Below are 23,429 nucleotides of genomic sequence, written 5' to 3'. Positions count from 1 at the left end.
CCCCCTTGGCAGCTCAGAGTCAGAATCTCTCTCTCTCTTTTTATTTATTTATTTATTTATTTTTTAAAGATTTTTATTTATTTATTTGACAGAGAGAGAGAGACAGTGAGAGAGGAACACAAGCAGGGGAAGTGGGAGAGGGAGAAGCAGGCTTCCCACGGAGCAGGGAGCCCGATGTGGGGCTTGATCCCAGGACCCTGGGATCATAACCTGAGCCGAAGGCAGACGCTTAACGACTGAGCCACCCAGGCGCCCCCTCTCTCTCTTTTTAAAGATTTATCTGTATTTCTTTCTTGCTCTCTCTGAAAGGAAGAAAGAAAAGAAAGAAAGAAAGAAAGAAAGAAAGAAAGAAAGAAAGAAAGAAAGAAAGAAAGAAAGAGAAAGAAAGAAAGAAAGAAAAAAGAAAGAATGAAAAGGCACAAGCAAGGGGAGGGGGAGAGGGAGGAGAGAGAGAATCTCTAGCAGACTCTATGCTGACCACAGAGCCCCATGCAGACTGCCTGGGTGGCTCAGTGGGTTAAGCATCCGACTCTTGATTTTGATCTCAGGGTTGTGGGATTGAGCCCCGTGTCAGGCTCCATGCTTAGTGGGGAGTCTGCTGGAGATTCTCTCTCTCCCTCTCCCTCTGCCCCTCCCCCTCTGAAATAAATAAAATCTTTAAAAAAAAAACAAAAAAGAGTCAGATGCTTAACCCACTGAGCCACTCAGGCACCTTTCAGAATCAGAATCTCTTGACAGTGTCAGGTCATTGAGGTCAAGGGAGTCTTTGAAGAATGAGAGCTGCCAAGGGGCGCCTGGCTGCCTCAGTCAGTACAGCATGTGACTCTTAATCTCAGGGTTGTGAGTTTGAGACCCACATTGGATGGGGAGCCTATTTGAAATTAAAAAAAAAAAAGTGAGGGCTGCCAAGTAAGGGTAGAACTTGGGAGGGGGCCGTTGGAATCAGCAATAAGATCTCAGGTGTCTTTAGTGGGTGCAGAGGCAGAAGTTCTAAAGCCAAACCAGAGAGATGCTATAGCTACAGTAGCGTTTCATACTTACCATGTGCTATTCTGAGCACTTTATAAATATTAATTCATTCATTATTCACAACAACTCTATGAGAAAGGTATTATCCTATTTCCCTATGGGGAAATTAAACACAGAAATGTTTAACGTTTTGGGGTGCCTGGGTGGCTCAGTCGTTAGGCACCTGCCTTCGGCTCGGGTCGTGGTCCCAGGGTCCTGGGATCGAGCCCCACATCGGGCTCCCTGCTCAACGGGAAGCCTGCTTCTCCCTCTCCCACTCCCCCTGCTTGTGTTCCCTCTCTTGCTGTCTCTCTGTCAAATAAATAAAATCTTAAAAAAAAAAAAAAGAAATGTTTAACGTTTTGCCCAAGGTCACAAAGGTAATTCACAGTGTTCAGATTTGAAAATCTGGGCAGTCTGGCTCCCAGACTCCATGCTGTAAACTGCCAAGCCGTATAGCCAACTCCGGGCTGTGAGGAGGGGAGAGGGGCATGGGTGGTTAGGACCAGAAGAGAGTGAGAGGCAAGAACTGGAGGACAGATAAAGGGTGGAGTAAATGATTTACAGGTGGAGTGGTTCCCTCTCCTGGACCATAAACCAAGGGGACCTGTCAGCAGCTGGGAAGGGAGATAAGGTGACTCAGGAGGGAAGGGCTGGGTGGGGACTGCGGACTCCCCTTCCTGGAGTGAGGCTTCGAGTCCTGTACCTTTATCCATGGCTCTGTGGGAAACTTGCAGTCTGGTGATCCAGACTGTTGGTAACAGGCAGGAGGGTGAGGGCCACAGAAGCAGATGGGGGGCGACGATTGAAATGCAGTAGCCTGGGTTGTCCTCAAGGAAGCTCCCAGGATCTCAGGGCCTGAGCTCCTCCAATCCCAGGCCTGGTCCCCCAGGTACAAGACTCTTTAAGTGGTATGCAGCCCAGAATGCTCTAGAAAAGCCACAGATCAGAGCTTGGGATGGGTTGCATGGCCATGATGGCTGAGGCCCCAGAGCTGTATCTCACCCTCCCCAGGAGAGAGGTCCTGGGTCTTCCAGACCTCTGAGACACATGCACGTGCACGCACACACACACACATTCCTTTCCTCATATTGACATCTCACCTGGCTCACCTGGGGCCCGGAAAGAGAACATGATGACTCTTCTGGCCATGAGTAGTTTTCCAGACCTTGTTCATCCAGGAGGTTTCTCCGAAAAAAAGGGAAAGGAGGGCCAGATGTCTTTCAGGTGAAAAGGGAAAAAACTAAAAAGAAAGAAAAGAAAGGAAAAGCAAAGCAAAGCTTGCCTGGGCTCAAGTCCTCCCCAGCTCTACTGAGATGAGTCACATGGAATCCTGTCCTCAAGAGCCGCACGGGCTGGAAGGGAGATGAGCCCCGCAGACAGGTCACTGCCCAGTGCGATTTGCTGCTGTAAGAGAGGAAACCTGGAGGGCTTCAGGGAGGGAGCAGGGGGAAGATCATGGAAAGCTTCCCTGAGGACGCTCTGAGCTGGACCTTGCTGGTGATGGGAGCAGCGGTGGGAGCATCTCAGGAGGCCCTGAGTACCCTACTGAAAAGCCAGGACCTGGCACTGTTTGGCTTGGGGACAGGCCGGAAAGGCTTCAGGGGAAAGGTCTCTGCCTCTTCACCTGCGAAGGACTGCCTGGTTCTGGGACACAACAGAGGACTAGTAGGTGGAAACTAAAGGGAACAGACTTGGCTCTTCATGGTAATAGCAGCCCAGGCTAAATGCCTGCAGTGCTCCAGGCTCTGGACACTGTTTCTTTGAATAATCCCAATTGCCCTGTGTGGAAGGGGTTATTGATCTTGTTTTGTAGAGGAGGAAACTGAGGTTCAGAGAGATGAGGTAACTTGTACAAGGCTACAGAGAGCTAGAATTCAAACCCAGGTTTGTCTGACTCCCAAGCTTTTCTCCTAACCACCTCTCCACGCTTCCTGTCTTTAGGAAACGCTTGCAGGTGAGAATCAGCTCACAGTGTGGGGGTAAGGAGCTTCCCAAAACAGGTCAGAAGTGGGACCACCACTCCTCGGGTTTTGTGGGTGATCTCAGCACTGGGTAGGTAATTGAGCTGGTGCTTCAAATATTATTTCTTCTGTTTCACAGAGGAAGAAACTGAGGCCTAGAAGCAGAAATGGCCACTCAGGATGCTAGATACCCTTAGGAGTCAAGATGCTGGACACAGGGCTGAGGGAGGTCTGCATCCCTAGGCCTGAGTCCCAGACCTGTGGCCTTGTCAGCCCTGTGGAATAGGGATGGGGAATGGTCAAGCCAAGCCCCCCAGAGCCTGGACCAGAAGCCTAGCAGTGTGGCCAGTGCACAGGACCCTGGTCCCAGGGCTCAAGCCCTTGTTTAGCCCCAGTTGGGCCACTTCCAGCCTTTGGAGTTGTGAAACTGAACAAAGGAAACCTCATTTAAAATAGAGTCCGGTCGCCAGAATGGGGGGAGTTCTCACACACTACCAATTTGTCCTCAGTTGCAGACCTCAACAGGAAGAAGCATACCTTGCATTTTCCAACTGGAAAGGACCTACGTTACTACCCCCTGCAAGAGGGAGAAAGACTTTTTCCTTGTAGAGCAAGAGTCCAGCCAATGAGAAGTTGTCACAACTCAGCCAATGAGAAAACATCACCAACCTCCAGTGGTCTTTTGCTCAAAGTAGCCCCCACTCAGCTTCCCTTTTTTTTCTCTATATAATAACATTCCCCTCCTTTGTTCTCTGGACTTGCCTAGGGTTTGCTGTAGCTTGCATATCCGCAGATTCTGAATTGCAATTCCTCTGTTTTTGAATAAGCCCATTTTGCTGGTAAAATAACTGGCTGTTTTATTTACAAGCTCCACCAAGTCCATCAACTCAGGCTTTGAATCCTGCCTCCGATGACCTTGAACAAGGTCATTTACCTCTTGGAGCCTCATCTGTAAATGGGGATGTTTCCTGCCCCATGGGGTCGAGATGAGGATTCCATAGCAGTGCCTTTGGCACGGTGTCCTCGGTCAGTGCTCTGTGATCAGTAGCTGTTAGGATTATAACAATTTATCATCATGCGTCTGTCTTCTCACCTGGAGTGTGGGACACTTATCCCGGTCAACCTGGTTTCAAGGACATGATGTCATCTGTGTGAGTTGTAGGGTCAGTGTAGATGGCACTTCTGCCAGCCAAAGACCAGCCCAGCCCTGCAGGGGTAGGGAGACACATCTAGTTCCCAGGACCAGGGGAAGCTGGGTGACAGCCTCAATCCATCAATGATAACCTCGGGCCAGCTCAGCTTTATGGGCCCAGCAGATATTTAAGTGCATGCAGTGTGTGGGCTAGCCCAGTTCTGCTTCCTCAGCACAGGCCACTGCCCAGAACAGGTAGGCCGGCGTCACTGGGAGGTGGCAGTACCGGGGGCCTTGGGAGAGCAGCTGTCAGCAAGACCCCAGCAGGTAGCATAGTTGTGGGTTTGGGCTAGAGTTGGATCTTCTGTCCTCAGGAGTTGTGATCTGGTTCCTTCTGGCCCTGCGAGTGGAAGAGGATCTCAGGGAAGGCTCTTGCATGAGAGCTGATAGATCTCAGCTCCCCTAGGCCCATCCCATCCTGGCTTGACCCATGTACCACTGAGTTCTGGAGGGGGTGGGGGGGTGCTTTGTCTGCTCTGAAGCTTCTTCCCCTTGTCTACGGACACAGGGTGAAGGCTGGGTGTGCGTGACCAGAGTTGAAGGGAGGGTGCCTGGGAACTAGGCTTGGTGAGAAGGCAAGCTACGGAGAAGATTTGCTGGGAAAGAGGGACAGCTCTGGGGGCAGCTCATGTGACCTCCCGCCCAGGACCCCAGCACCATGACGGTTTCATACACCCTCAAAGTGGCAGAGGCTCGCTTTGGAGGCTTCTCCAGCTTGCTTCTCCGCTGGAGGGGAAGCATCTACAAGCTCCTCTACAAAGAATTCCTCCTCTTCGTTGCCCTGTATGCTCTGCTCAGCATCATCTACCGGTGAGGGTGAGGTCTCAGGGCTGGCCTGGGGCGGCGGGCTCGGCTGCCCGCTTCCCTCTAACCCAGGCTTACAACTGACCTTCCCCAGGCTCCTGCTGACCCAGGAGCAGAGGCATGTGTATGCTCAGGTGGCCCGATACTGTAATCGTTCTGCAGATCTCATCCCCTTATCCTTTGTACTGGGTAAGGCTCCCTCTAATTCTCCCTGGTATCCTTCTGACCATCTTCCCTGACCTTTGGGTTGAGGTGATAGCTCCGAGGGTCAAAGTTACCCCAGCAGCACAGCCTACAGGTCAACCAGAGCAGGCTCAGCAGGCATGGGACTTGCGTCCGGGGTCCAGGATTTCCAGACGGCTAGACCCTGCCTGTCACTTGTTGGACCCTCACTCCACCAAGGGACAAGACACCTGCTGGCTTCAAAATCCCACTCTGTGTCCTGGAGAGGAGCTGGAGAGAGGTGACACCCCCCTTCCACCTTCCTGGGAAGCAGGGCTCAGAATTAGCCATTACTTGACCACTTCTCTGCAGGAGGAGGTTTGCACTCCTCCATCCTCCAAGCCTGGCTTAGCAAGGCAGAGGCTTTAGGAAGAGGCGTTCCCCCTGACAGCAAGGCAGGGCACGGAAGCCAAAGGTGTCCTTCTCCCTGCTTTGGTTCAGCCTGGCCTGGACCGGGTGCTCCGGCTGGCAGGCAGGGCATGCTGACTCCCAGGCCCCCCATCTTCCCTTCCCGTCTCTGCTTCCATGGCGGCCGATCAGGTTTCTACGTGACCCTGGTGGTGAACCGCTGGTGGGCCCAGTATACAAGCATCCCGCTGCCAGACCAGCTGATGTGCGTCATCTCGGCCAGCGTGCACGGCGTAGACCAGCGTGGCCGCCTGCTGCGCCGCACCCTCATCCGCTATGCCAACCTGGCGTCCGTGCTGGTGCTGCGCTCGGTCAGCACCCGCGTGCTCAAGCGCTTCCCCACCATGGAGCACGTGGTGGACGCAGGTGCGGACAGGCGCCCCTGGGCTCGGCCAGGCCAATGCAGGCGCCACGCTGGGGAGCCCGGGGGCGGCCCCCGGGGCCAGGACCCCAGCGTGGGCCTCCTGGGAGGGGAGGTCTGACCCCCGGGGGGCACGTCCTAGCGGCAGGGGAGGTGTCTGCGCCCCCACTCACTGTATCTCCTCAGGTTTCATGTCCCAGGAAGAGAGGAAAAAGTTCGAGAGCCTGAAATCCGATTTCAACAAGTACTGGATCCCCTGCGTCTGGTTTACCAACCTGGCAGCCCAGGCCCGGAGGGATGGGCGGATCCGTGATGACATTGCTCTCTGTCTGCTCCTGGAAGTGAGTCGGCTCCAGACCAGGCCTGTCTGACCTCCCTGGCTCTGCAAACTGGAATAATAATTTTAGTACTTAGCACTTAGATGGTGCCAACAACTGTGTACAGCACACAGCTGGAAGCACTGTCCATACATTAACTCATTTGGCCCGCACAACAGCCCTTGGGACATCATTACCATCCCTCTTTCACAGGCAAAAACCTGAGGCACAGAGTGGAAAAGAAACTTGCCCAAGTCACACAGCTAGCCAGGGGAGCTGGGACTCAGGCTGGTTCCACAGTCTGTGCTTGAAGCTACTTTGCTAGGCTGCTTCCCGTCACGCCACCCTCTCACGTTAACACCCCAGACAGCGGGATGGGCCTCTAGGCCGAGTTTGTGTTGGGCTCCCCTGTTCTTTCCCCATTCTTCCCTCCTCTCCTCCACTGACATCCTCTTCCTGCTTTTCCCCCAGGAGCTGAACAAGTACCGGGCCAAGTGCAGCATGCTATTCCACTATGATTGGATCAGCATCCCTCTCGTCTACACCCAAGTAACTGCCTCTCCCCTCTCCCGTCCCACTGCCTACTGCATGTCCTGTGCTGCATGTGACACGGAGAATTAGAGATGGTACCTACCCTGGGGCAGTGCAGTCCAGAGAGACACTGAACAACCAAGGGCTCATCCTCAAAGCATCCCCGGACTCCCCTGAGACGCCCCCATCCCCTCTGATGCTGCCACACGTTTTACTTCCTTGTCAGATTCCCTCACTGGCCCTCGGGGTCAGGGAGGGCATTTCTCCCTGTCTTACTCAGCCAGGCTTCCTTCTCCAGGTGGTGACCATAGCGGTATATTCCTTCTTTGCCCTCTCCCTGGTTGGCCGCCAGTTCGTGGAGCCCGAGGCAGGGCGGGCCAGACCTCGGGAGCCTTTAGAGCCGGGCCAGGAGGCGGCGTCCACCCTGGGGGACCTGGACATGTATGTGCCTCTCACTACTCTGCTGCAGTTCTTCTTCTATGCTGGCTGGCTCAAGGTGGGCACATAGGCCGGTCATACCAGCTTGCTCGGTAGAGATGTGGGCCCAGGGCCCACCTCACCTTTGGGGACAGAGAATGGGGCTCTGAGCCCAGAAAACACTCTTACAACCTGTAGGTGGCCGAACAGATTATCAACCCCTTTGGTGAGGATGATGACGACTTTGAGACCAACAAGCTCATAGACCGCAACTTGCAGGTGGGCAGGGGTCTGGGGGCAGTGCCTTGTGCTTTCCTCCTTGCCAGCGCTGGGCCTGGCTGTGGAGAGGACAGGGGGATCCTGTGGCTTGCTGCCTGCCCCAGGTGTCTCTGTTATCCGTGGACGACATGTACCAGAACCTGCCTCCCACCGAGAAGGACCTGTACTGGGATGAAGACTCCGCGCAGCCGCCCTACACGGTGGCCACGGCCGCCGACGCTCTGCGGCCTTCCTTCCTGGGCTCCACCTTCAACCTTCGGTGAGCGGCCTGCGCTGGTGGAGGCAGGGCTTGACCCCAGGTCCTCACCACCCCTCTGGGGGCGCCAATGACTCGGTCGCCTCTGCTCCCCGCCCTCTCGGGAAAGCCAGCCCTGGGGTGGCCCCGCGCCAGGCTCGCTCAGCCCGCCCTCCCGCCCGCAGCGTGAGCGACGACCCCGAGCAGAGCGTGCAGGTGGAGGCGTCCCCAGGGCCCGCTCGGCCGCTGCCCGCCGCGCAGACCCCGCTGCTCGGCCGCTTCCTGGCCGCGGGAGCACCCTCCCCGGCCATCAGCCTCAGGACCTTCGGCCGCGCCCGAGGAGCCCCCCGGACCCCGCATGTGCTGCGCTTCCGAGCGGAGGAGAGCGGCGACCCCGAGGCCGCGGACCGCATCGAGGAGGCGTCGGTGGGGTCAGAGGACGAGGCCCGGGAGCCATGATCAGAGACTGCCGGGCTCAGGCCGTCCTGCCCGCCTCGGCTCACTTTCCCAACCCCCTGCTGACCTCCGGCGCTATTAGAGCGCTTGCTGTGTCCTGAGCCGGAGAATTTAGGGACGGACCTTGAACGGGGAAGATGGCGGGGCCAGCGTCGGGGCTGGGAATGTGCCCATTTTGGCGGGAGAAGGTAGGATGGCTTGCTTGGGGAAAGTGAGGCTGGGATACCTGGGCGGAGCCCAGAGGACAAGAACCCAGATGCGTTGTTAATTTCCTGAGCAATAGGTTGCTGGGCACGTTCTCAAACCTGCGGGAGCATCAGTGGCACTAAAGGACCTGTTCTGAATAATTGCGAGTGTCACTCCCAGCGCTTCTGATTCATTAGATCTGGGATGGTACTCAGGAATTTGCATTTTTAGGAAGTTCCCAGGTGATGGTGCTGCTGCTGGTCCAGGCATCACAATTTGAGTCCTTTATAAAAAGATATACCTTGAGGATATACCTTATCCTGATAATCTTACTCTGAAAAGGGATCAGAGTGTGTGCTGGGGAACTTTTGCTTTACCTGTAATATTCAACTTTTTATTTACAATGAGAGTATAATCGTTTATTACTTGTGCAATTACAGTTGTTTAAATTGGCATGCTGTGAAGTGGGATAAAGATAATACAGTAAAAGCTTGGGAATCTGTCCTGGAGGCTGATCGAACTCAGATGTGAAGGCAGTTGTACACCACCCAGCCTAGACCTTGGGTGGATGTTTGGACTCTGGAGTGCCTCACCCTTCTCTGCTCCCACCAGCTGAACAGGAGAAAGCACGATTTATGGGGTGAAAGCTGCGAGTTCAGCTCTGTGGTAGGCCTGCAGTGTTGGGGGGGAACCAGCCTCATGGAGCATAGATCGTGCTGACTGAACTGAGCTCCACTCTCCAAGTTCAGCCTCCACTAAGGAAATTGGTGACTGCCAAAACGGAATCTTAAGATCAAAGGATGGGACGGATGACAGGACTCAGAGGGAAGAAACGAGGGTGTAGTCGAGGTTGAGTGCAGCCTCTGACATCTGAGGCTGGCTTTGCTACTTTCCTGCTGGGCAACCATGGGTTACAGGATACCTAAGCCTAGATCTCAAAGTCTTTAGAGACAAAAGCACCCCAAGAAAGCCATTCATGTAGGTGTTTGAGGTTTTTCATAGCGTTAACGGGAGTTAGCCTTGCTTCAGGGCAAGAATGGTCAGCTGAAGGCTTCGGGAATGAACAGTGTATGAATCCAAGACTCTAAACACACTGGTACACACTGGTTCTAGTCACAGATTAGAGGAACACGTGAAGGGGAGATAGAATCTTGTAGAGCTCAAATTAGGAAATAAAGGCGAAGTGTCTAGTGTGGCTTTGTTACTCCTGACCCATACTGTAAACACCTAAAATTATGGTGCTGCAGTAAGAGAACCACTGGATGGTAGGAAAAGTACGGTACAGGCCTCCCAGAGCCAATAATAAGGTTTTAGAAGGCTGGGTTGCTTTTTGTATGTCCTGAAGTTTTTGTACTCAAAAGGGGGGCGGTCATCTCCTAGTTCATCTTTCCCTATTGTCTATTCACAGAACTCTGCCATTTAGCTAAGCTAATGAACCAACTGGATCTTCATTTCTTTGGCTCTTAAGTTATGCTTGTACTTTCCAACTTTAACTTGGATAAAATCTTAAGTTTTTTTTCTTTTTAAAATTAATTTAGCACATTTGAGTGCTTGGTATGTTGCCATGCACTTCCAGGTACTGGAAACAGAGCAGGAAACATACCTGTTCCCCTGGAGTTCTATTCTAACTGGACAAAAAGGAAAATGAGCAAAACTTATGCCCAACTAAGGGATAAGGAGAAAAAGCTGGGGCAAAAGATTAACAGCACAGAAGGGACTATAATTTAAAATTATCAGGGAGGAACTCACTAAGATCTAAGACCTGAAGAGTAAGCCATGTGGGTATGTGAAGGAAAATGTTTCCAACAAATGAACTAGCAAGCGAACATGTGCTCAGTAAGGCCAGGATGATTAGCACTGTAGAAAAAGGGACCAGGTCACGTTGAGTTCCATAGTGTTTGGGTGTTTGGTAAGGCTTCTGAGATGGGAAGCCGTCTCGTCAAAACCCCATTGATCACTATTGCTAGGACTGTTGGGGACAACAGAAGCCTTCAGTGCTATGTGCAAAAGAGTGGTCAGGAGGTAGAGGTGGTGTTAAAGGTTGAACCAACAAGATCTGGGGACTTTAGATGCTAGAGTGTAAGGGCAAAATGACCCAAGATTTTGATTTAAGCAGCTGTATAAAGGCAACAATTTGCTATAATCAAATAGCTGAGAAACTATTTGAAAAGGGAAAGCTGAGTAATGTTATGTTTTTCACATGTTCACCTTTGAGAGTCCAATTATGATATCCAAGTGCAGATGTCAAGCAGGTTTGGGTTAAAGTTAAAAAAATGCAGCACAAACTACATTTCATACCAAGAGCAGACAATGTAGCCAAGCTGAAGACAAAGACCTGACCCTTGCAGATTTAGCAATGCAGAAATCACTGGTTATCTCGCACACTTGAGTAGTGAGGGGGGAAGGGATTAGGGTTGAAGAGAAAATTAACTTCAAAAGGACATCCAAAAGCTGACAGGATACGTCAATGTGTACAACTTGCTATCAACTATACCAAAAAAATTTGGAACCCAATTTCAGGGTTTCTAGGCGATCCATGAACCCAGGCTGAAAACTTCAAGCTAAAACCTTAAAACCAAAGTTCACACAGGAAAAGGGTACAGGATCTCTCAAAGAGCCAAGTTCACAGAGGCAGCATGGCTTCAGGTTCCAGTCAATACCCCAGTAATATTGGGGGCCCAGTGCTGGGATAACTCCCTCATACAGTCTATGCTTGCCCTGCATGCCATGTCCCTGGTTCCCACTGAACACTAGCCTTTGGGGTGAGAAATGTTCCCTCAGCTATATAAAGGCACAGCCCACATCTAGGACTGGCCTTCAGCGAGAGCGTGCCGAGCAACTGGATATTCACACATGAACACAGGACAGGACAATAAACACCTTTATTACATGACCGAAGATAGGAGGAAGATTTATTTGCCTTTCCGGGCTTTGATTTTCCTCAGATAGAACTCTAGTTCCTTGCCCTCTAGCACGTAGCCATCTGCTCGGCCACACTGGCCTGGTCTTGAAGCGATGCACGCTGCAAGATAGTATGCATTCATTAGCAAAATAAGAGTGGGGCCCTACCCAAAGCTAGGTGTCTCCTTAAGGAGTCCATGTTGGTTCAGGTACCCTGGGGGCAGGCTTGAAGCCCAGTGTCTCCTCAGATACACTTTATCGTCACTCTAAGTCAGTAGCAGAACTGGACAAAGTTTTCATCACCGAGACAGCCCCCTCAGCCCACACAGAGACTTCTCAAAATACTTCTGGAAGTTAGAGGCAGAGGCCAAGCTGAGGCCTATGGACTCCTGCCCACTATTTCCCATTTCAGCTTCAGGCTAATGGGATGACCACATGTTCTAAGTTGTGCTTGTATGCGGTCATCGACTCTCCTAGTGAAGCCGCTACCACACAGCTGGCAGGCAGTTAAAAGGACAAGGGGCAAGAATAAAATGCAGAGGGCACACTGTATCTTGTGACCCAACCCCCCAATGCAACAGCCATCTTACCAAGAAGCTTGCCCTGCTGGAATTGCTCCTCCAGAAGACTGCTGATTTTGGCATTCTTTTTCCTTTCATCATATTTCTTCTGAATTTTCTTTGATCGTTTTTTGTTTAAAATCTCTTCCTCCTCGGGCGTCTGAATAAAGGAGATAGATGGGTTAGCTGGGGCTCCCCAGGCCCTGGCTCAGGGAAGGAATGTCCCCACAGGCTTGGGCCCTGTACATCCCAATCCCTGCTGCCTTCCTCAGCACTAAAGGCTTTCATCTCTTTCCCTTCAGTAGCAGAACTGGACACAGTTTTCATCACAAGAAGGCTGGAATGAGGCTGATCTCCCCTCACCCCCACAGGGAAGTTGGCTCCCCCAAAACACGCACCAGCTTGGCCCCCTTCTTGCGGCCCAGGGGCAGTGCATAGTGGGACTCGTACCACTGTCGGTACGGTGTGCTGTCAATGAGCACAATACAGTTCTTCACCAGGGTCTTGGTGCGGACCAGTTCGTTGTTGGATGCGTTGTAGACAACATCAATAATCCTTGTTTTTCGCGTACAACCTGCTCACGGGAGAATTTCAGAATCAAGTCTTACAGACCAGAAGCCAAATGGCCTTGTTGTCCCCTACCACCACATCTTCCCCCCAAAGTGCCTAAGAAACAGCAAGGGAACTCTAGTCTGTTACCCAGCTATGGGGTGTCAGCTCATCTTCCACAAAGCCACCTTTCCAGAGATTAACTGGCAACCACACAGTGTCTAGATTCAGTCCCAATCCCTGAAGCTATAGGAGATGAGACAAAACAGAATGGAGAGAATTCTCCAGCTACCACAACCTTAACAGCTTTCAAAGAGAAACTTCAGTATCTTGATGGAGCCCATGGACTTCCTGTTAAAAGCACTTACTGAAGCTTAGAAAATTTTTGGTGTGGAGTTCCCACCCACTCCTGGAGGGCCGCACTCACACTCAGAGCCCCAGGAGAAGTTCCCCACGTCTAGCCTCAAGGCACGGTACTTCTTATTGCCTCCCCGGACTCGGACTGTGTGTATGCGGCGGGGGCCAATCTGGAAAAGACAGACAGGAACTAGGTTATCCAGGAGAGCAAGACAAGAGAAGGTAGGGAACCTAGGCTGGACGGAGGCAACACAGTCAGTGTAACTATGACAAGTCCTAGCATTGGCAAGTGGCACACAGGTGGCCAAGACGGCCACAACCACCCCTAAGGATACTTTTTCATCACTCCAGTTACCTCCAAGAGGAAAAATCTGATTCCAAACACTGAAAATGAAGTCTCTATGCAACAACAAAAAATACCGGGTTTCTGACTATCATCCGAGGAGCCCACTCCCTCCAGGCGCCCTTGAAGTCCTAATACGTAACATCTGTCTCCATTCAACCTCTTTAGTCTTAACCAACGCGTAAAGGTGAGGAGGCCGCCCAGGCCCCTGGACGAATCAGAGCCCTACACCACCACCCGCAGCGGCCAGACCACGCTGGAGACGAGGGCCCCGCACGCACCTTAGTGTTGGCAGCGGGGCGTCCCAGCTCATACTTCCGCTTCTTGTGGTAGGGCTTTCTCTTGCCCCCGGTCTTGCGGCGCTTGTGCCAGTTGTCCCGAGAGATGCCTGCATGTGGAAGCAGGGCGCGAAAGCTTTAGCCACGGGGGCTCGGGCAGGCACCTCGCGAGCCCCAGACCCCCGCAACGGGCGGGCCGCACGCTCAGCTCTCCAAGGTTGGCTTCCCCACTGCGCACTCGGCAGTTTGCAGCATTACCAAGGTGTCATCCTCCACATGCGGCCCAGCCCAGGCACCTTCCCGCGGCAGCCATGTTGGCGGCGCCCGCAGCACCCAGCCCCCGCAGCCACCGGAGCGAGCCTCGGCGGCCAGAACCCGAGCACCACCCTCCTCGTGGCTGCTCCGTGCCAGGGGTCGGGGCGCCGGCACTCCTGACTTGGCTGCGAGGCAGGATGGCACTGGATCGAGCTCATCCCCCCTCCCCGGTCCTAACGCAGAGCGACACTCACCCATCTCCCTCGGCGCTGGCTGCGAAAGAGAAAACGCAAAGCCTCACGGTCCGGTTTGTAAAACGCTGTCCCGCCCCTTTACGTGTTTTCCGGGCGCCGCGGAGAGGAGCCTGGAGTCGGAGCGCGACGAAACTTATGTTTTTCCGAGCCTCCGGCCGCGAGAGGACTCTCCGCGCTCCGAATCCCAGGGAGGGCGGTGGGAATGGCTGTGCTAGAGGTTGAGGGCTTTAGGGCACACCCGAGGGGGGAGTCGACTGCTTGCTTTACGTTTTGAAAAAGCCTCGCTTTAGAGCTGGGCGCGGCTGCGTTGGGAAAGGGTGGAAGACAGTAGGGATGGAGACGAGTGGTGGACTTGGGTTTTGTTTTGAAGGGTTTGATGATAGATTGGACGTGGGGGTTAGGAAATGGGAGGTGTGTCAAGGATTCCTAATTCCTCATTTGATCATTTGGAATGACAGGCTGCTGGATGTTCATGTCTGTTTATCCTTATAGAAGAGCTTGGACAGAAGATGTTACTTTGGGAATTGGCCGTATACAAACGGTAATTAAAGTCCCCGGAATGAACGGAACCTAGGGACAGAGCATAAAGCACATTTTCCTTGTAAAGTGTACTAAGTATCTGTTTTAGGCTTTGTGGGATATGGAGTCTGTCACAACTACTCAACTTTGCTGTTGTAGTGTGAAAGCAGCCCTAGACAATAGTTAAGGAATATGTGGCAGTGTTCCAATAAAGCTTAGGGTACTGGGATTCACCTCTCATGAAATATTATGCTTTTGATTTTTCCCACACATTTAAAAACATAACCATTCTTGGTGCATGGGCCCAATCAGCATACAGTGGTGTGCCAACCCCTAACATAAAGAAATACAGGAATATGTTCTAGGTCCAAGACTTGAGGAATGTGAGCATTTAAGGCAAGGTAGAGAAAAACTGGCAGAGGAACGGAGGAGCAACTGAGTAACGGGAAGCCAGCCAGCACAGAATGATGTCATGGTCTAATGCTACTGCGAAGGCTAGTTGAAATGAGGACTAAAAAGTGATTCTTGGATTTAGTAACTCAAAAATCTTTGGTAATATTGGCAAGAGCAGTTTCTGTGCAGGGGAGTGAGCAAAATTTAAAATGGAATAGGAAGTTTTATTTTTATTTTTTTTAAAGAATTTATTTATTTGACAGAGAGACACAGCGAGAGAGGGAACACAAGCAGGGGGAATGGGAGAGGGAGAAGCAGTCCTCCCGCGGAGCAGGGAGTCCGATGCAGGGCTCGATCCCAGAACCCTGGGATCATGACCTGAGCCAAAGCAGACGCTTAACGACTGAGCCACCCAGGCGCCCCTATTTCTTATTTTTTTAAAGATTTTATTTGACAGAGACACAGTGAGAGGGGGAACACAAGCAAGGGGAGTGGGAGAGGGAGAAGCAGGCTTCCAGCTGAGCAGGGAACTCGATGTGGGGCTCAATCCCAGGCCCTGAGATCATGACCTGAACCAAAGGCAGACGCCAAGGACTGAGCCACCCAGACGCCCCAAGTTGCTTTTTTTTTTTTTTTAAAGATTTCATTTATCTGTTAGAGGGCATGAGTAGAGGGGAGGGGCAGAGGGAAAGGGAGAAGCAGACGCCCTGCTGAGAGGGGAGTTGGATGCCGGGCCTCCATCCCAGGACACTGAGATCGTGACCTGAGCTGAAGGCAGACACTTAACCAACTGAGCCACCCAGGCGCCCCCAGAATGAGTTTTTTTTTTTTTTTTTTTAAAAGATATGGTATATGTAAGCAATTCTCTCAAGAAGTAGGACTTTAAAGGGAAGGAGAGAAGGGTGCCTGGCTGGCTCAGTTGAAGGAGACTGTGGCTCTTGATTTTGGGGATCCTGAGTTCAAGCCCCACGTTGAGTGCAGAGATTACTTAAATAAACTTTTAAAAAAATAATAAGATAGGGGCGCTTGGCTGGCCCAGTCAGTAGAACATGCAGCTCTTGATCTTGGGGTTGTAAATTCAAGCCCGACATTGGGTATAGAGATGACTTAAAATCTTTAAAGAAAAAAAATAATAAAGGGGAGGAGACAATGAGGCTGGTGGCTGGAGGGAAGCAGATCATAGGGCAGTATTGAAAGGAGTAAAGTGCCTAATGGATAAGTCCTTTTACAGTCTGCTCCAAATCCTACCTCATCCCTTTGAAGGGAGTCTCTCAACATTATCCTTCTGTATCTTCAACCTCCCACTGGCTTCTACCACATTCAGAATAAAGTCTAAATTCCTTGCCAGGGCCCAGAAATATCAGACCTCTGCTTATCTCTTCTGCTTTATCAGTTTGACTTATCTCCTACTATCTCCTTCCCTCAACTCCAGGCACTCTAACCTTGCTGTTCTTGCTTCAGGCCCTTGAGCTTTGAGAGAAAATGCTGTTCTCCAAGTCTTAGCATGGCTTCTGCTCTCACTTCAAGTTCCCGCTCAAAATCTCACCTCTACATACATACACACATTGGGAGGCCTTTTCTAAGCCTGCTTTCTAAAATGGCAACACTTGAGGTGCCTGGCGGGCTCAGTCTGTAGAGCATGTGATTCTTGATCTCCAGGTTGTGAGTTCAAGCCCCACATAGGAGGTAGAGTTTACTTAAAAATAAACAAAACTCTCTAAAGTAGCAACACTTACCTTTCTCTACTTTCTTAATACTAACATTGTTTTTACATACTCATTATGTGCCTTCCCCACTAAAATATAATAAACATGAGAGTTGTAACTGTTGCTTACTACTGTGTTTCCAAACCGCATTTAGTAAGCACTCAATAAATACTTGAATGGCACTCAAATATTTGAACAAATTATTGTTCTACTTACCACATTTTTATTCAGTGGGTTTTCCCAGTAGACTGTGAATTCTTTTGAGTACAGTGCAGGGTTTTGTTTTGTTTTGTTTTTTAAATTTTTATTATTTATTTGACAGAGAGAGAGACAGCGAGAGAGGGAACACAAGCAGGGGGAGCGGTAGGCAGAGGGAGAAGCAGGCTTCCCGCTGAGCAGAGAGCCCGATGTGGGGCTCGATCCCGGGACCCTGGGACCATGACCTGAGCTGAAGGCAGACGCTTAATGACTGAGCCACTCAGGCGCCCCTGTTTTTTTTTTTTTTTAAAGATTTTATTTATTTGTCAGAACGAGAGAGAGAGAGCACACAAGCAGGCAGAGGGAGAAGCAGGCTCCCGGCTGAGCAAGGAGCCCGATGTGGTCCCAGTGCAGGGATTTTAATCATCTCTCCATCTCCAGCTCTTTGGCACAAAAAAAAAAAGGAAAAGGTAATTGCATGGGACATAAAAAGGAGATGGTTTCCAGGGGCACTTGGTAGGTGACAGATAGACTGGATTAGGGGGATGAGAGAAAAGTGACCTGAGAAACCACATGAATGGTGGGATGACACCAATTAAAAGAGAACACAGGAGAGGCAGGTTTCTAGAAAGTTCAATCTTAGGATGAGTTTGACTTGCCTGTGAGACATATAGGTGGCTATTCTTTGTATTGCAAGTAGGTGGAAAGATCAATGTGAAGCTTGGAAGAGAATGGGACTGCTCTTTCCCACCCCCACCCACCACGGTCTGGCTCCCCTAGCCATCTAACCTAGTGCTCCATCCTGTCAGCCAGTTTGCATCACATGAGCATCTTGTTTCTTCTTTTTTTTTTTTCTTAAAGATTTCATTTATCTATTTGACAGAGAGAGACACAGCGAGAGAGGGAACACAGCAGGGGGAGAGGGAGAAGCAGTACTCCCATGGAGCAGGGAGCCCGATGCAGATGCGGGGCTCAATCCCAGGACCCTGGGATCACGACCCGAGCCGAAGGCAGACGCTTAACAACTGAGCCACCCAGGCGCCCCGAGCATGTTGTTTTCTTAATGTTCTCGAGTAGTAGACTAATTGTAAATGCATCTGCATCTCTTGGGGGCAGTATTCTAGAGCCATCTCTATAGCTCTTGAAGTCAGACCAAGACAGTTCTCCGTGTCCCACACCATGCCCTTCAAGTCTCTACTTTGGCTTTAGCAGAAGTCAAATAGGAGCTCTCTGATTCCATGTCATCCTGGAGAAATCTTTTCTCCTGCTCCCCTCCAACACCTTAGCCTGGCCACGACTCCATTTGCTTTGAGACCACTGGCATTAATTGTACTATGCCTTTGTTCCTATTTTTATTAGTCACCTTAAAAAAAATCATCTCCCAAATTAAATCTATCACCCACATTCTAATTCTGACATAGGTTATTATAATATCTTTTAAAAACTGATCTCTCACCATTCTCCATTTCCTAAAATCTCACTATGTCCTGTCATTCATCAGAAAAATCCTCTGTATCTTCAACCTCTTCTGGAAATATTTCCTTTGCCTTCATAATGTTTCCTTTTCCATAGCCTTCTAACAGAAATCTGGTTCTCTGAGGAGTTTTCCTCCTTGCCAGCCTTCTCAAGTGGAGGACAACTGCATTCCTCTTCTCTAGATGGGAGACAGGTGTTGGCCAATTTCAGACCATCCTTACTCTATCCTAAAAACCACAGACTTTGAATCTTATGCTATAAAACCATAACACTCATTACTCTTTTACTGTACTTACCTATAAATTCTGCTTCTTCACCAACTTGTGTCTAGATTTTAGATCCTGACTCACTGTAACTTTCTCTAATACTACTCCTGTCATATTTTGGGTGCCTACACATAAGCATCTTTATCTCCCTCAACTTTAACCTTTCACCACCTCCTCACCCAGTAAGTCCTTAAACCTGGGATCAATCCACCTCTTGTCCCTGATACCTGGATAAAGTCACTTAGCTCTGTAGACTAATAACACTAGAAATTAAGAACAATTGGTATTAGGCCCTGGAAAATCTTTACAATGAAAGGCTTACCTGAAGCATAAACTTTACTGGAGAAGACACTATAAATAGATTGTAATAAACTATATGAAAGAAATAATGTGCTCCATGGGGTAAAGGGGCAAATGAGATAGGATGGTGTGAGATGACTTCTCTAGGGTGACAGATCTGGGGTAAACAGACCTAAAAGAAAAAAAAGAAACTTCGTATAGCTTTAATTTTTTTAAAAGATTTTATTTATTTATTTGAGAGAGAGAGAACAGGAGCAGGAGGAGGGGCAGAGGGAGAGGGAGAAGCAGACTCCCCGCTGAGCAGGGAGCCAGATGAGGGGATCCATCCCAGGACGTTGGGATCGTGACCTGAGCCAAAGGCAGACTCTTAACTGACTGAGCCACCTAGGCTCGACACCCAATGTGGGGCTTGAACTCATGATCCCAACATCAAGAGTCACATGCTTTACTGACTAAGCCAGCCAGGCACTTCCCAAAAAGAACCTTTTGAAGAGCAGATGATTCCATGCAGAAAGAATGTCAAGTGTAAAAAGCCCTGAGAAGGGTAAGCACTTCTGGAATGATGTAGTAAGGACCTTCAGAAAACCACTCCATAAAAGCAACAAGAACGCTGACCAAAATTGTCAAAATCAACTTTTCCGGAACTCTGAAATTAACTAAGGCTTGCAACAATCCAAGGAGCACTTATTCAAGAATAGCAGCTGAATCTGGGAACAGTGATCTTTGTTGCTTTTTAATTTGCCCTAATCCCATCCCCTTCCCCCAGCTCCATGGAGGTTTTGAAAACCAGTAGCCTTTCAACTATGGTAGCTGTGAAAAACAGCCTAATAGCAATCGGAAGGGGAAGATGGGTCTGGAGCTCCCCCAAAGCCCCATCCCCAAAGAATCGTCACCGTGTGACCTGTCTGGCAACTTGCCGAAAAGCTCCATTCTTAGGGCTTGTCTTTATTTGACCCCACTCAAAGCTCACTCTGAACAGCCCAATCCCTAGGGTGTTTGTCAAAAAAAAAAAAAAAAAGGAGGGGGGCAACAGAGCTGCTGAGGTGACATTACCAGTTGGGGCTAACAAGAGGCTGACCAGAAAACCAGAAAATAATAAAAGACTGAAAAGGAAAAGCAGGGGGATATGGGGATTTGAAAAACTTCCACATATTCCTGGGAATTTAAAGGCCGCATGCATATGCAGGGCTGAATACATACCCAGGAAGACCTGAAAAGACCCTAATATTGCCTTTTACTGGTAAGATATAGCTCAATTTGAAGCTGCACAAGCAGGAAGTGAAGGTTATACACCATAAGCACATGGGATTTATCCCAGGTTTGCAAGGTTGGTTAAACATCTGAAAATCAATATAATATACCTTTTTAATGGAATAAGAGAGAAAAAGACGTATGGTCACTTCAAAACACAGAAAAAGCATTTGACAAAACCCAATAATCTTTCATGATAAAAAGACTTAAACTAGAAACAGAATTGAACTTCCTCCAGCTGATAAAGATCATCTACAAAAACCCATAGCTAAAATCATATTTAATGATCAGGAACAAGACAAGGATGTCCACTCTCACCACTTCTATTCAAAATTGTCTTGGATGTTCTATCCGGGTCAATTCGGCAAGAAATAAAAGACATCCCATTTGGAAAGGAAGAAGTCAAACTGTATTTACAGATGACATGACCCTATATAAAGTCCCAAAGGATCCACATATAAAAATATTACAGTTAATAAACAAATTCAGCAAAGTTGCAAGGTATAAGATCAACACACAAAAATGGATTGTGTTTCTATACACCAGCAATGAACAATCTGAAAAGGAACTTAAGAAAAACAAATCATTTTGTAATAGCATCCAAACCAACCAACCAACCAACCTAGGAAATAAATTTAACCAAGGAGGTGGAAGACTTGTACACCGAAAACTATAAAACCTTGTTGAAAGAAATTAAAGGGGGCGCCTGGGTGGCTCCGTTGGTTAAGCACCTCCCTTCGGCTCAGGTCATGATCCCAGGGTCCTGGGATCGAGCCCCTCGTCTGGCTCCCTGCTCCTCAGGAAGCCTGCTTCTCCCTTTCCCTCTGCCTCCGCTCCCCCTGCTTGTGCTCTCTCACTCCCTGTCAAATAAATAAAATGTTTTTGTTTTTTTAAAGGAAGAAACTAAAGACCTAAATAAATGGGAAGACACCCTGTGTACATGGATCCTTGTACATGTACAAAACATCCTAAGGACATGTACTTAATGTTGTTAAGATGGCAATATTACCCAAAGCAATCTACAGAGTCCGTGCAATCCCATTAGCCTTTTTTGCAGAAACAGAAAAGCTGATCCTCAAATTCACATGGAATTGCAAGAGGCCCTGAATAGCCAAAACAATATTGAAAAAGAACACAGTTGGAGAACTTACACTTCCTGAGTTCAAAACTTAATACAAACTATAGTGATCAAACAGTGTAGTATTGGCACAAGGACAGATATACAGACAAATGGAATAGCATTTAAAGTCCAGAAATCAAGTTTCTATCCTGGAACCATGGCCCAGTTTGTCCATAACCTTGCAGAGAAGGCCCTGGTGCTAGTGGAAACTGCTGTAACTTACTCAAAGCCTCAGTGGGCTGATGGGCAGATTGGCCGCATTTTGGCACTATGCCAAGGTTGAGCTGGTTCTTCCAACCCCTGCTGAGATCCCTACAGCTATTCAGAGCTTGAAAAAAATAGTCAAGAGTGCTCAGATGGGTAGTTTCAAACAGTTCACAGTTAAGGAAACTCTGCTGAATGGCTTGGTGGCCACTGAGGTGTGGATGTGATTTTATGTCAGGGAGATCATAAACAAGCGAGGCATCACTGGCATAATGTTTGAAGATCAATCTTTTTTTTTTTTTCTTTAAGATTTTATTTATTTGACAGAGAGAGACACAGCGAGAGAGGAAACACAAGCAGGGGGAGTGGGAGCGGGAGAAGCAGGCTTCCTGCGGAGCAGGGAGCCCGATGTGGGGCTCGATCCCAGGACCCTGAGATCAGGACCTGAGCTGAAGGCAGACGCTTAACGACTGAGCCACCCAGGCACCCCTGAAGATCAATCTTTAACATGTTTATATTTTGTTTATTATTTGAGTGTTCTTGGATCATTTGTGATCAGGCTGGTATTTGTTTTTGTTTTTTTTAAAGATTATTTGTTTATTTGACAGAGAGGGAGAGAGCCCAAGCAGGGGGAGCAGCAGAGGGAGAGGGAGAGCAGGCTCCCCGCTGAGCAGGGAGCCCCGACACTGGGCTTGATCCCAGGGATCGTGACCTGAGCCAAAGGCAGACACTTAACCAACTGAGCCACCCAGGCGCCCCTGGTCAATTGATTTTCCAAAAAAGGTGCCAAGTCAATTCAATGGGAAAACAACAGTCTTTTCAACAAATGGTGCTGGAAATATGGATAGCCACAAGCCAAAAAGTGAATTCAGACACCTCACACCATCTACAAAAATTAACTCAAATTGGGTCAAATATAAGAGCTAAAACCCTTCACTTAGTGTGTTTTTTAGATTCATCCATTTTGGGGGCATCTGGGTGGCTCAGTTGGTTGAGTGTCCAACTCTTGGTTTGGGCTCAGGTCTTGATCTCAAGGTCATGAGTTCAAGCCCTGCATTGGACTCCATGTTGGGCGCCAAGCCTACTTAAAAAAATAATTAAAAAAAACCCCAACACTAAGTGAAAGAAGCCAGAGAGTAAGACCACATATTGTATGATTCCGTTTATATGAAGTGTCCAGAATAACAAGTCCATAGAGAAAGTAGATTAGTCGTTGCCTGGGGCTGGGGGAAGAGTTGATTGGGAGGTGACTGCTAACAGGTATTGGGTTTCTTTTTGGGTGAAAATGTTCTGGAATTAGTGGTGATGGTTGCCCAATTAAATGAGTATACCAAAACCACTGAATTTATAGCATGTGAATTTTATTTCTTTAAAGATTTTATTGGGGCGCCTAAGTGGCTCAGTCGTTAAGCATCTGCCTTCGGCTCAGGTCATGATCCCAGGGTCCTGGGCTGGAGCCCTGCATCAGGCTCCCTGCTCTGTGGGAAGCCTGCTTCTCCCTCTCCCACTCCCCCTGCTTGTGTTACCTCTTTCACTGTGTCTCTGTCAAATAAATAAAATATTTAAAAAAAAAGATTTTATTTATTTAGGGGTACCTGGTGGCTCAGTCTGTTAAGCGTCTGCCTTCAGCTCAGGTCATGATCTCGGGGTCCTAGGATCGAGCCCCACATCGGGCTCCTTGCTCAGTGGGGTGTCTGCTTCTCACTCTCCCTCTGGCCCTCCCCCTGCTTGTGCTCTCTTTCTTTCAAATAAAGCCTTTAAAAAATATTAAGATTTTATTTGAGAAAGAAAGAGCATGAGCAAGGGAGGGGCAGAGGGAGAGGGAGAAGCAGACACCCTGCTGAGCAGGGAGCCCGATACGGGGCTTGATCCTAGGACCCCGAGATCATGACCTGAGCGAAGGCAGACGCTTAACCGACTGAGCCACCCAGGTGCCACTATATGTGAATTTTAAAGAATGTGAATTCTTTTTTTTTTTTTTTAATTTTTTTTAAAAGATTTTATTTATTTATTTGACAGAGAGAGACACAGCGAGAGAGGGAACACAAGCAGGGGGAGTGGGAGAGGGAGAAGCAGACTCCCCGCTGAGCAGGGAGCCCGACGTGGGGCTCGATCCCAG

At 49.3% G+C, this 23,429-nt stretch overlaps 2 protein-coding genes, 4 non-coding genes and 1 pseudogene across 6 annotated transcripts; 2 read left to right on the top strand and 5 right to left on the bottom strand.

The window, feature by feature from the left end:
• Positions 1 to 4,813: 4,813 nt before the first annotated feature.
• Positions 4,814 to 9,832, top strand: BEST4 (bestrophin 4). Its single transcript, XM_006728988.3, has 9 exons — positions 4,814 to 4,974; positions 5,063 to 5,157; positions 5,731 to 5,964; positions 6,146 to 6,300; positions 6,748 to 6,825; positions 7,106 to 7,303; positions 7,423 to 7,503; positions 7,608 to 7,762; positions 7,924 to 9,832. Exons 1-9 carry the CDS (start codon positions 4,823 to 4,825, stop codon positions 8,195 to 8,197), a joined length of 1,422 nt encoding a protein of 473 aa, XP_006729051.1. The 5' UTR covers positions 4,814 to 4,822; the 3' UTR covers positions 8,198 to 9,832.
• A 1,406-nt stretch (positions 9,833 to 11,238) lies between these two features.
• Positions 11,239 to 14,033, bottom strand: RPS8 (ribosomal protein S8). The gene is made up of 6 exons (XM_006728987.3): positions 13,878 to 14,033; positions 13,372 to 13,478; positions 12,818 to 12,917; positions 12,240 to 12,415; positions 11,872 to 12,001; positions 11,239 to 11,402 (listed from the first exon to the last, which is right to left on the bottom strand). Exons 1-6 carry the CDS (start codon positions 13,879 to 13,881, stop codon positions 11,293 to 11,295), a joined length of 627 nt encoding a protein of 208 aa, XP_006729050.1. The 5' UTR covers positions 13,882 to 14,033; the 3' UTR covers positions 11,239 to 11,292.
• Positions 11,521 to 11,589, bottom strand: LOC115939020 (small nucleolar RNA SNORD38). The gene has a single exon (XR_004073987.1). It is a non-coding gene; the product is annotated as a small nucleolar RNA SNORD38 (small nucleolar RNA).
• Positions 12,106 to 12,175, bottom strand: LOC115939022 (small nucleolar RNA SNORD38). Its single transcript, XR_004073988.1, has one exon. It is a non-coding gene; the product is annotated as a small nucleolar RNA SNORD38 (small nucleolar RNA).
• On the bottom strand, positions 12,997 to 13,100 carry LOC115939026 (small nucleolar RNA SNORD46). The gene has a single exon (XR_004073989.1). It is a non-coding gene; the product is annotated as a small nucleolar RNA SNORD46 (small nucleolar RNA).
• LOC115939016 (small nucleolar RNA SNORD55/SNORD39) lies at positions 13,566 to 13,645 on the bottom strand. The gene has a single exon (XR_004073986.1). It is a non-coding gene; the product is annotated as a small nucleolar RNA SNORD55/SNORD39 (small nucleolar RNA).
• Positions 14,034 to 21,087: 7,054 nt separating the features above from the next.
• Positions 21,088 to 22,520, top strand: LOC102732232 (ATP synthase F(0) complex subunit g, mitochondrial pseudogene; annotated as a pseudogene).
• The last annotated feature ends 909 nt before the right edge of the window (positions 22,521 to 23,429 follow it).

Source organism: Leptonychotes weddellii, chromosome 4 (assembly GCF_054177405.1).
Source record: "Leptonychotes weddellii isolate Sample4059 chromosome 4, ASM5417740v2, whole genome shotgun sequence".
Taxonomy (NCBI): Eukaryota; Metazoa; Chordata; class Mammalia; order Carnivora; family Phocidae; genus Leptonychotes; species Leptonychotes weddellii.
Note: the sequence above shows the minus strand (reverse complement) of the source record. Positions and strands in the feature narration are given on the sequence as shown.

Bases quoted from the DNA above. Each gene is read 5' to 3' on its own strand.
- BEST4 (XM_006728988.3), top strand. From the start codon at position 4,823: ATGACGGTTTCATACACCCTCAAAGTGGCAGAGGCTCGCTTTGGAGGC. The intron at 4,975-5,062 runs GTGAGGGTGAGG...GACCTTCCCCAG, and splicing joins CTGCTCAGCATCATCTACCG to GCTCCTGCTGACCCAGGAGC. The intron at 6,826-7,105 runs GTAACTGCCTCT...TTCCTTCTCCAG, and splicing joins TCCCTCTCGTCTACACCCAA to GTGGTGACCATAGCGGTATA.
- RPS8 (XM_006728987.3), bottom strand. The intron at 12,416-12,817 runs GTGAGTGCGGCC...TCCCGTGAGCAG, and splicing joins CTTCTCCTGGGGCTCTGAGT to GTTGTACGCGAAAAACAAGG. The intron at 11,403-11,871 runs GTAAGATGGCTG...ACTATCTTGCAG, and splicing joins CCAGCAGGGCAAGCTTCTTG to CGTGCATCGCTTCAAGACCA.